Source organism: Lutra lutra, chromosome 16 (genome assembly GCF_902655055.1).
Source record: "Lutra lutra chromosome 16, mLutLut1.2, whole genome shotgun sequence".
Taxonomy (NCBI): Eukaryota; Metazoa; Chordata; class Mammalia; order Carnivora; family Mustelidae; genus Lutra; species Lutra lutra.
This window is the reverse complement of record NC_062293.1, coordinates 37,204,644-37,216,893: the sequence shown is the minus strand read 5'-3', so window position 1 is coordinate 37,216,893 and position 12,250 is coordinate 37,204,644. Positions and strand designations below refer to the sequence as shown.

Below are 12,250 nucleotides of genomic sequence, written 5' to 3'. Positions count from 1 at the left end.
CTTTCCCATTCTACCTGCCGGCCCATAGAATTCTTGAGAACCGAAGTAGGTAATGATATTTAAGTTCTCTAAAAAGCTCTAAAGTCTTTCAGGTCCTATACAAGTGTGTAGTGATTGAATTATTTCAAAATTTACACTATGTGTGGCAGGGCCTACCCTTGAGAATCTGGGGATGGAAATGGATGGTTGAAAACAGAAATTTGCAATTATATACAAATTAACCCTTCATGCTGTTTGTTTAGGCCCTTCCTTGGAGGAGAAGCTCCTTGTATCTTGTGATATAAGTACGTCTGGGCAGGAACAAATTAAATTAAATACCTCTGAAGTTGGGCACAAAGCCCTAGGCCCAGGTTCCAGTAAGAACCATCCCAGTTTAACGACCAAAAACGGGGGTGCTGTAGATGGACGTGTAAGTGGTACCACCACTGCAGAGGCAGAAAAGACTTCAGACCAAAACCTGTCCATTGAAGAGAGTGGTGAGCTCATGAAATATTCAGCAAAAAGTTGATTTAACCAAATATCGCTCAAATGCTAACAACTTAAGCATAAATTTTCAAATGAATGCTGCTTGATTTTGCTAATCAGTATTTTGCTTAAAATACTTCTAATGCATTCCTTTCTCCAATTAACCTCTACGATTTTGCTCTGAATTCTTTCGGCACAGTTATTCCTTTTAAAAATTTTGTGATAACCAGTTTTTAAAAATCAGAATCCTTCCTCATTTTAAATTTCTTTTCCTTTTATTTTATAAAAACTCTTTTTCCCATCTTACACTTTCTGTTCTTCCATAAAGGTTGAAAGTTAAAATTTAACTGGAAAAGTCACCAATGAGAAATAGTTTTGTTTCTCTGAAATAAATCATGCACACTGCTGCCTAAAAATATCCACGTTTTTATAAACTCAGCTTCCAGAGATGAATTAGAATTTGCATGGCCTAGGAGACAAACTTTTAGAGGATTTTTCTGAACAAAATAAAAATTAAAAGTCCTGTACATCTAAGGCAGCAGTGTCGTATTCAGGTAAAAAAAATGCAAAGAAATATTATTAAAAGCTGCAAGGAAAGCTTGAGCAATTACATTTTTTTCACGTGTGTAATTTTTAAACTACCAGATGTTATGTTTTCTCCTATAATTTGTAATACATGTGAAATGTTGCAAGCCTCCTGTGATTCAGAGTATTGATTTGGTACATCTTAGTTTTTTTCGCTTTCTCTGTAGGATGTAGTTAACGTACAAGAGTTGTTTAGAAACCAAATCTTTTAATCGTATTGGTGACTTTTTTTTAGTATCTTCGGCCAGGGCTCTTCTTATATAAAAGGATGACTCAGTGCAATTTCCCCATCTTCTGCATGGATTGTTACATACGTTAAATAACGTCTCTTATCTCCTAGGTGTGGGAGTATTTCCCTCACAGGATCCCGTTCAGCCCAGAATGCCTCCTTGGATTTGCAATGAGAGTTTGGTTCCAGGTAAAAAAGCTGCTTTGTCCGTCATTCCCATCTGGATATTTTACTTTAAGTGTTGAAAACAGAGTTGTGGATATTTACTATTGTGGTTACAAAATATGCAGAAGGAATTTTAACTTTTTTCTTGTTTATTTTTTTCTGAAAGAGTACAGAAAATTTAAAAGATCTGATGTTTAAGACAGCCTTATATGTAAAATAGCTGTATAAATGTGGGAGAAATGTTTTGCTTTAATGTTTTATTGACCATCATAGACTTTTATTTCTAAAAGCTTTGCTTAGATTTATCATGCTTTAAAAGATATTTTTATTTCATAGATTATTAATAACTTCTCAAGAATAGTACCGATACAGGCACCTGGGTGGCCCAGTTGGTTAAGCGTCTGCCTTCGGCTTAAGTCATGATCCCAGGGTCCTGGGACTGAGTTCCACGTCAGGCTCAGTGTTCAGTGGGGAGGCTGCTGTTTCCTCTCTTTTGCTGCTCCCCCTGCTTGTGCTCTCTTTGTCTCTCAAATAAATATATAAAATCTTAAAAAAAAAAAAAAGTACTAATACATTTAATGTAATTTTCTGAACTCGTGGTGATTTTTATATTTTAAAGTATATTTGTCTTATGACTTATAATATTATATGAAGGGGCGCCTGGGTAGCTTAGTTGTTAAGCGTCTGCCTTTGGCTCAGATCATGATCCCAGGGTCCTGGGGTAGAGCCCCGCATCAGGCTCCCCTGCTCAGCAGGGGGCCTACTTCTTCCTCTCCCATCCCACTCCCCCTGCTTGTGTTCCCTCTCTCGCTGTTGCATCTCTGTGTCAAATAAATAATCTTTTTTTAAAAATTGAACTAAAAGACCAAGTGGCATCTTTTTCAACATTGGAAGATGGTGTTTACTTTTTACTTTAGGTATATTTTTACTGCTGAGCCAAAAAAAAAAATCCCTTAGGTGCATATGTTGTGATTGCATTCAGTTGCTACGAGGAAATAACTCTATTGAGCTGTGGCTGATGCGCCCACAGTAATGACAATTATAGCAGCACGTGTTAATGGGTCTTAATATATTGTAACATGTGTGATTTGCTCTATTTTGCCAATCCCTGGAAAACTGTAGCTGAACTTCTTTTGGGGGAAAAGCCAGTAATGTCTACTTTACATCATAATCATATACCCACCAATTAAAAGGCTAATTTCCCCAAGTCCTGTGGGACTTCATTTATACATAAAAGTAGGTTTTCTTCCAAGTGCCCATTAGACAATTTGCATCTTCTTCCTCTCTGTCTTCAAGCCAAACAGAACCCAGATCCAGTATATTTTGAGTTCCTTCCATTTTCTGCCAGCTTGTCTTTCTTTCTCCCTCCTTCCAAACATACATGCACACATTATTTCCTAGCCAAAATATGTGTTTTTATAGCCAGCCTACTAACTTATAATCCATTTTTAAGTCCTGGATGTAAATTTTTTGCTTTAAACATTTTTTTTTTCTGTCTGCCTTAGCCCTACCCACTGTCATCCTCCAAAATGCCTCTTAAGTAGGGTTGCCAGATTTAGCAAATAATCATATACAACATCCATTCAATTTTGAATTTCAGATAAATACTAAATAACTGTTTAGTATAAAGGTATGTCCCGAGTGATATTAACATCCTCTATTTTATATGGCAGCCTCGTCTCTAAGAACCTTTCTCATTTTGTCCTTTGGAAACCCCATTTGTTGTGGAAAAATTCCTCAGCAATCCCTTCCCTTTTTTCTTTTTTATTTATTTTTTTTTAAAGATTTATTTATTTATTTGACAGATAGGTATCACAAATAGGCAGAGAGAGAGGAAGAAGCAGGATCCCCGCTGAGCAGAGAGCTGAAGCTGGACTGGATCCCAGGACCTCCAGACCACGACCCGAGCCAAAGGCAGAGGCCCCAACCCACTGAGCCACCCAGGCGCCCCTCCCATCCCTTTTTCAAACATGTATTCTGCTCTGTCAACTTGACTGAAAGTTGCTTTCTCTGAAGGCTCTATTCCCATAGCACCTTACCCAGTGCTGTTTTTGCTCAGAGCCTCTAACCCACTGGGGGAGGAGATAGGTGGTACTGGTACAGTTCTCGCCTCCCCACTGCTATTTTCAGACTCTTCCCGCCACCATTACTCTACAGCTCTGTTGATACTGCCTCTGTCTTAGTATCGTTGCTGTCTTCTCTTGAGCACTAAGACGTTCTCTGACTGTTAGCCCCAAATCTTCATCTTTGGGACCAAGTTCCAACCTGTCTTCTAAGCTACAGACTCTCTTTTTATGTTGGATATTTCCGCTTGAATAATCTTTACAGCAGTTCAAACCCTGACATGGCTTCGGTTCTGTTAAAGCAGTTTGACTAAGGATTATTCTTGTGCCAGCAACGAGGGCAACCAAGAGCAGTCACCTTTAATATGTTTACATTTGTAATCTGGTCTTTCCCTTGATAGATGCCTATAAGAAAATTTTAGAAATCACAATGACTCCAACTGGAATAGATACTGCTAAACTTTATCCCATTCTGATGTCGTCTGGACTTCCCAGGGAAACTCTTGGACAGATATGGGCCTTAGCTAATCGAACTACACCTGGCAGACTGACTAAGGAAGAGCTTTATACTGTTCTCGCCATGATAGCGGTAACACAGGTAGACGTTGTTTCTTACGTTAGAGCAAATAACTTTTCAATATAAATCCTATTGACTACAATGTTGAAGAACTTCTTGTATGTCAAAATTTAGATTATTTTTAGGATACAGTACTTTAAAAATGTACAGTTTTATATGCTGCCCATTCTAGCAGAATATTCCTTTGTTTAAAGACTGTTTAGTGTATTAACATTCTCTGATCTAATTGTACCCTTTCTGAACTTGAAAGTTTTTCAGTAATAAATGAAATTACTCTTCCTGTTTTTGAAGCCCTTGCTTAAAATTCCTTAAATATAAAGTATTCTTGGTCTGGTAGCAGTTTTTCTCATAACTCAAAACCATTTTAAATGATTCAATTAGAATGAATCAGCCGAACTTGTCAGAGAGTACAGTGTCACCATTGAGCTGTGTTAACCATTTCTTTGCCTGATACTAGGTTTACATGAACCTTGTAAGTTATTTTCTTGTATCAAATTCACGAGTTTTGGAGCTCCTGGTTGGAAAGCTATCAGGACTACTTGTATATTTAGGTCTCCCTTTGCTGAATTTAGATTGTATGTGGTTTGCAGTCCCCTAAAATGTTCCCATTTTCCTTCTATTCTGTATAGAGGGGTGTTCCTGCCATGAGTCCTGATGCTTTAAGTCAATTTCCAGCCGCTCCAATTCCAACTTTAAGTGGCTTTCCTATGACTTTGCCTACTGCGGTGAGTCAGCCAACTGGGATGTCTTCAGGCCCTGCAGGCTCCATACCCCTCAACCTCGGACAGCCAGTTATGGGCATTAACCTTGTTGGACCAGTTGGGGGAGCTGCAGCCCAGGCTTCTAGTGGCTTCATGTCAACTTACCCTGCAAATCAGGTAAGTGGAGAAGCTGTGTATATTCCACATAATCCCTGAAGGTGAATCTGGACAGCTTTTTTTCCAAGGATGCAGAGAAGATTGTTGTATTATAATGGACACTGGAAGTGAAAATTAAACAATAGTAAAACAATACAAAATTTAATTTCTCATTGTTTTAAAAAAATGAAGAAATTTCTTGCACCTTAAGGGATTTAAATTTTGGCTAAGTTTATATAGTTCTTTATAGTATATTCAATTTTAAACATCAAGCTTAATGAGGTTAACTAAATTCCTAGACTGTGTCTTTTGGAAGAGCTACTAAACCTGAAATTAAATGTTTCCATTTATTTTTCACTTCCCAGATTAGCAAAAAGTTTAGAAAACATAATAGTGTCAGGGAAAATGTAAGGAAAATGGTTTGCTGGTACAGCCTTCTTGGAAGGCAGGTTTGGCAATAGCTACCCAAATTATAAATGTCTGTATTTTCTGACCTAGCAGTCACACTATTAGGAATCAATCCCATAGAAATAGTAACTCAGATGAACAAAAATATGCAAGGATATTTTTCATAGCATTGTTTGTTAGAGTAAAAAGTTAGAAATAGCTAAATGTCCCTCAGAGGAAGGAAGGTTAAATAAATTTGGCTTCATCCATATAGTGGTAAACTATTTGATCATTAAAATGAATGAACTACTACATGTACAACATGCAAAAGATGTCCACTTTATAATTGCATCTTTTTTTTCAAGTGCAGAACAACGTAGTATAAGCTCATTTTTCTATAAAACAAGTGAACTGTTCACAGTTCTTAACTTTCAGAGCATGTGATTAGGAGTCAGTGTTCATTGTTGATTTTATGCATATATTAATGGATTATAACAAGCTTGTATCACTTTTGTAATTCACATCATGTATAAAATGTTTTTTAAAGATGGCAGGTTCTCAGTAATAAATGTGATGCAGCTGTTTTATAATTTTTTATTTTTTTTATTAACATATAATGTATTATTAGCCCCAGGGGTACAGGTCTTTGAATCACCAGGTTTACACACTTCATAGCACATATGATTCAGCTGTTTTAAAATTGTGTAGATTAGTTCTTTTGCCAGAAAGATAGTTCTTGTATCTAAAAATACAGGACAGGGGTACCTGGGTGGCTTAGTCGATTAAGCTTCTGACTCGATTTTGGCTCAGGTCGTGATTTCATGGTGGTGAGATTGAGCCATGTGTCAGGCTCCACGCTGGGGGTGAAGTCTGCTTAAGATTCTCTCTCTCTCCCTCTCCCTTTGACTCTCCCACCACCCCATCCTGCCCCCGCAATAAAAAAGTACAAGACAGATTCTTGCTTTGGATAGTGGAGTTGGTGTTATATCTAAAGTGTGTTCTTCTAAAATTAGATAGTCATGCTTACCTAATTTAGGTACCTAAACTGGGAGATTTAAAAGGTAGTTTTTGAGTTTGACAGTTGTAAATTTGTTATTTACTCTTGTATCAATTCGATCTCTCTATTTAAATGCCCTCTATAAACCTAGGTCGTAAAACCAGAAGAAGACGACTTCCAGGATTTTCAAGATGCTTCTAAGTCAGGCTCCCTTGATGACTCATTCACTGATTTCCAAGAGTTGCCTGCTTCTTCAAAAACAAGTAATTCCCAGCATGGAAACAGGTAGAAAACAGTTGGATATAGTTAACATTGTGTTTAATAATTGAGAAAGGGGCATCTATAGTGAGAAGCCTACATAAGAAAGTTAAGACTTCTTACTCTCATGCTTTCCTTGATTATTCTCTTTATTATTGTTTTACCCTTGAAACTTGTCTCCCCATTGTCCACCCAAAAATTTAGCACTACCATTTCCTCCCAGTACACACCGCTTGCCAATATTTTTTCTTTGCCTGTGCTATAAGCCTGATTACAGGGGCACCTGCCTTCAGCTCAGGTCATGATCTCAGGGTCCTGGGATTGAGCCCTGCATCACATCGGGCTCTCTGCTCAGAGGGAAGCCTGCTTCCTCCTCTCTCTCTCTGCCTGCCTCTCTGCCTACTTGTGATCTCTGTCTTTCAAATAAATAAATAAAATCTTTAAAAAAAGTAAAATTTAATTAAAAAAATAAACCTGATTATAGCCGAGTGTACCTATGGTGATGACTTCATGTTCTCTTATCAGAAGCAAGTCGTTGGCTATTGAAAAGTTTTTTAGACAGGGGCACATAATATATTTTTGCAGTATAACGTGCTGTTGATTTTCCACAGAAATAATAATTCAGAAATCTAAATGTGATTATTTATTCATTTCTCCTTTATGTTTGATATCAGTGACTTTTAGGCCTTCAGATTTCTGTTCATTTTTTGGTATAGATAGTTACATAACTGTTTCTGTAATGCTTGTGTACTAGCTTCACTTTTAGGTTATGGTAAATGACTCAGTATCTTGCCAGCACCTTTTTAAAAAGTTTTTAGGGGTGCCTGGGTGGCATTGAGCTCCCTGCTCAGCAGGATGTCTGCTTCTTCTCCCTCTCGCCCTCCTTGTTCTCTCTCTCTTTCTCTCAAATATATAAAACCTTAAAAAAAATAAGTTTTTAGATACTACTTCTTCCATAGAGTGGAACATACCAGATTTTGAGCAAGCAGTTAGGAATTTTTCTGGTTATTTTTGGAACTTGTTTCTGTTTGGATACGTTTACCATTTCTCTTACGTTCCTGTTTATGCAGTATCATTCATCTTTTCCATTTTAACCAATTGATTATCTCTTAATGCTTCCTGCATATACACTGTAACAAGAACTAAGGGATAGGCTTTGTAGGTAACTACAAATTAAGAAAAGAGGGGTGCCCGGGTGGCTCAGCCCTACATCAGGCTCCTTGCTCAACGGGAAGCCTGCTTCTCCCTCTTCTACTCCCCCTGCTTGTGTTTCCGCCTCTGGCTGTCTCTCTCTCTCTCTCTTTCTGTCAAATAAATAAATAATATCTTTTTAAAAAATTTAAAAAACAGATTAGGAAAAGAATTATTATCCTGATTTTAAGAATTTGTCAGGTAACCATAAGTGCCACAGAGGAGAAACATTTGAAGGGTGGGACTATAAAATAATAGTGATTTCCAAGCCCACTACAGTGGCACACAGTTAACCAATAGATACATAATAATACTTCTTTCTCCGGTCTCTTCCTTCAAACAAAATATATATGTTCTACTCTCTAGAACATATCTGAATGACCCAGGGCATCTGCAGTTACCTGCATAACATTAGATTCAGTGTTTTCCTACTCAAAGCTAAATAAAAATGTGTTAAATCACTGTTCCCTTCCTTGGTGAATCATGTCACCATATCCAGTCACCAAATCAGAAACATGTCCTTTATCTTTGGTTCCGTGCTCTCTCCTTTACCACCACCAACTCTGTCAGCTCTGCTTGGCGTAGAAAAAGGCTGGATGTGCCCTTGCCCCTGCCTGTCCTCTCGACCGTTGCTCTTCCCCCACAGCTTATGCTCCAGCCGTGCCATGAGAATTCTGCACTGATCGTACTTTTTCAGGTTTCTGATCTTTACCCTTCTTCAATCTGAAATTCTCTCAAGAGTTCATTCTAGTTCTACTTCAGAAATCAGTTTAACAGGGCGCCTGGGTGGCTCAGTGGGTTAAGCCTCTGCCTTCGGCTCAGGTCATGATCTCAGGGTCCTGGGATCGAGCCCCGCATCGGGCTCTCTGCTCAGCAGGGAGCCTGCTTCCTCCCCTCCCTCTCTCTGCCTGCCTCTCTGCCTACTTGTGATCTCTGTCAAATAAATAAATAAAATCTTTAAAAAACAAAAAATCAGTTTAACATACGAAGTGTTTACTAACCCCTCTGCATCAGTTGGCACCTCAAAGATGAGGGCCCTCCCTCTTTACTGCCCTGGTGCCTCAAAGGTGTCTGGGCCCTGATGACTAGTTTATCTGTTTCCCTTACGAGGCTGTTGTACTTGATGAAGGTCTTTCCTGGCAATATTTGTAGTCCCTAGCAATATTATGTAATTAATAAAGGATTATTGAATGAACGTGTTGCAGTATCCAGGTTATAAACCAAACTAGTGGTTTACTCCTCCGGGGAAAGAAAAAAACTCTTAGTGGGTGAAATTGAAGTTTGGGCATAGAAAGCTTTAAGATGTTGGCCTGATCCAAGATTCATTGGATATTAGCAATTTTGTGTGGCATTATCTCCACATAATAGTTTACTTTCATACACAGTCATACTCTGTAGGCTTTTTTTTTTTTCAATTCTGACTTGATTACTTCCATGCTTACATGAAAACATTTTGCTCATGTCTAAGAATCCACACTCATTGTTTATTTACACATTGAAAAACATTTACTTACCATCTGCTATATGCCAGACATTGGGGTAGGCACCAGAATTATAAAAGCAGAAAATGCAGTTCCTGCTATAAAGAAGCTTAGTTTTATCTGGGTATTTATCATATCTGATAAAAATTCTCTTAGAATTGGTCCTTCAGTCTTTTTGTGTGTGTTTGTACCTGTATAATGAATTCCCTAGTTTATGATTTATATTCCATATTATGAGTTTATTTTAAAGGGTTGTTTGTTAACGGATGATATAAATGACTAAGACTAGGTGAGCATTTTTTTTTTTTTAACAGGCTCCATACCCAGTGTGGAGCCCATCACAGGACTTGATCTCAGGACCCTGAGACCAAGACCTGAGCTAAGACCAAGACTCGGACTCTTAAAGGATTGAACTACCCAGACACCTATTGAGCAGCACTTTTAAGCAAAAAATGGGCATTATTTGTCCGAGAAGATGAAAAGCCAAGTAAGATGTTAGAAGTAGGCTGGGGTGGAGACTCCTGTTAGTCTGTGGAAAAAAAAATCTCAGTTAAGGGCAGCACCAATGTGGGATGGCTTATGATTTGTGACATAATCTGTAAATATTTTAGAGATAAGTGGCCTGAGGAAAGGGATCCCGGCTACTGTGTGGGGTAAATTCAGCTGCCATAGTAATCCTGTGATGAGATGATGAGAGTACTCTGGGTTTAGAGTCAGGCACTGAAAAGTGTGCGTTTGAGAAATTGGTCAGACTCAGTGTTGAACTGAGTGTGAGAGGAGAAATAGCACTTGAGTCAGCATGAAAGGGGATGTGGAAGTCAGCAGTGTCATTCATTTATCCATTCCTAAAATACTTAACTGTGAGCCAGCACTGGGGAGCCTGGAACAGGAAACACCACAGACGAGGGGTACCGAGGATAAAAGAGTTCAAAAAGGATTAAGGTGGAGGGGTTTTGAATTGGTTAGCCTCATTTTACTCTTTAAGTGACAGTATTTAGTGTGGTGTCTGTCCGATCAGATCGGGGATGAGGGGTCCCCAAATGTGAGGTGATGATCAGGTGGAGGCCAATGTGCGGGCGGTGAAAGGATTCCCCCCAGGCAGAACAAAGGAAATAGAAGTTTATTAAATACACTGCAAGGGAGCAGCAGGCTGGACTGCAAAGGAGAGACCACCTGGCAATGGATGGGAGCTGTTTTTATTTATGGTTTTTTTTTTTATTTTTAATTTTTTTAAAGATTTTTATTTATTTATTTATTTGACAGAGATCACAAGTAGGCAGAGAGGCAGGCAGAGAGAGAGGAGGAACAGGCTCTCCGCTGAGCAGAGAGCCTGACTCGGCGGGGAAGGGTGGGGGCTCTATCCCAGGACTCTGGGATCACCACCAGAGCCGAAGGCAGAGGCTTTAAACCACTGAGCCACCCAGGCGCCCCATGGGAGCTGTTTTTGAAGGGGGAAGATGGGGTAGTGTAGCCACAAATGGAATTTTTCCTATTTAGTGATGTTGCCAAATAGCCCATTGGTCTGTTAGGGCCTGTGGATGTTTTGAGCAGAGGGCTTGTCTCTACTCGGCCAGGTGGTCACTGTGGGCCCTTTTGCCTTGATTAAGTTTCCATGACTCAAGCCTGTTTAGCAGGCTTGCATTTAACAGGGTAAGCAACTCAGTAAAATCATCTATGACAGCCACATGGAGTGAGTGTAAAACAAATGGACACACTGAGCAAAAGCAAAAATTTTTTTTTTTTTTTTGGTGGCCAAATTCTAAGTCTTATCTTTCAACAGAATGCCTGGTCTTAAATTTTAAAAGACTGTACCTCTCTCACTGAGTATCTTTCACTAGTATTAAAGAGTAGAAATAACAGTTTTCATATTTGGAATAGATAAATACTTTATGTAACTGGCCTAAACACTGTCATGGTGATTACAGTTCCCCCCCCCCCAAGAATTTCAGAGAAATTCTTCAATCAGTATTTCATTACCTTGAAGGTCCTCTATTTTTTTTTCAATCCTGAAAATAATTTTAAAATTAATAAAAATCAATTATATGTCATATTTAGTAGATTTTACCAGTGGGATTTACAAGGCTGTAACTGAAGTTGGCAGTTCAGGAAAAACAAATAGGTTGTTCAACTTTGTGATTTTTTTCCCCCTCAAGCATTAATTACTTTTATTTATATGTAACATTCTGCTCAATGAGTTGTAGTTTAATTGTTTATGGAGCTTAAAAAATCCACCTATAATGTATAGATGATGACCTGTTTGTCAAGATCAAATACATTGCAGCTGTTTGGTAGTGGTGTGAAATTATAATATTTCATAGCACTAAGTCCTATAGCACTGTGGACCTCCATTAGCATGCATGGGCGGGAGCTGGGTTTTTTACCTTGCTTGTAGGCCGCTGATAAGACGATTTAAATGACTGTGGAAGATTTTTGCTTCAGGGCAAAGAACTCAATAGAAATCCATTTATATAACTTGTGTGTGTGGTATTGAATGACACAAACTAGTGGTAGAACGTAGTCATTCATATGTAAAGTTGTTCTTCCAGGGAGCTGCCTGGGTGTGATAAGAAAAAAGGGGGGGCAGTGCTTTTATAGTGTGTGTTTAAGCCATCCAAGAATTACCCACACAGATAGTACTCATTACACTATTTTTCCATCCAGCGAGAAATATGTCCACAGGCAAAAGTATCTTTATCTAATTTTGAAGTGATTGTTGTTTTGCTACAAAGATAGCTTCTGGAAACGCTGATGTGATCCTTGTAAAAATGTAAATTGTATTAACTCTACTGCTGCTTATCAGATGTGTGAACTTCTGCCAGTAAGCAATGCAGTAAGATCAAATAAGAACAATTTACATCTTGGCCTGAACAGCATTTCATAAACAGATGTTTATCTTAACTATTCTACCTCTGCAGTCTGAACCCATTTCAAAGAATAATTTATATTAAGGTTAACAGAATTTACTCTAAAATATTGGGTGTACATATTTGGAACA

The 12,250-nt window shown here is 38.4% G+C and overlaps 1 protein-coding gene across 19 annotated transcripts in view; it reads left to right on the top strand.

Moving 5' to 3' along the window:
- The window catches only part of SYNRG (synergin gamma), a 95,840-nt gene that overhangs the window by 42,489 nt on the left and 41,101 nt on the right, over positions 1-12,250 (top strand). For 12 of the 19 annotated variants that reach the window (XM_047708314.1, XM_047708313.1, XM_047708323.1 and 9 more), the window contains 5 exons: positions 243-476; positions 1,391-1,468; positions 3,909-4,105; positions 4,714-4,962; positions 6,477-6,610. In XM_047708314.1, the coding sequence (XP_047564270.1) occupies positions 243-476; positions 1,391-1,468; positions 3,909-4,105; positions 4,714-4,962; positions 6,477-6,610 (892 nt within the window). The remainder of the gene's footprint in view (positions 1-242; positions 477-1,390; positions 1,469-3,908; positions 4,106-4,713; positions 4,963-6,476; positions 6,611-12,250) is intronic. The other 7 variants (XM_047708322.1, XM_047708325.1, XM_047708316.1 and 4 more) reach the window with 1 other exon arrangement.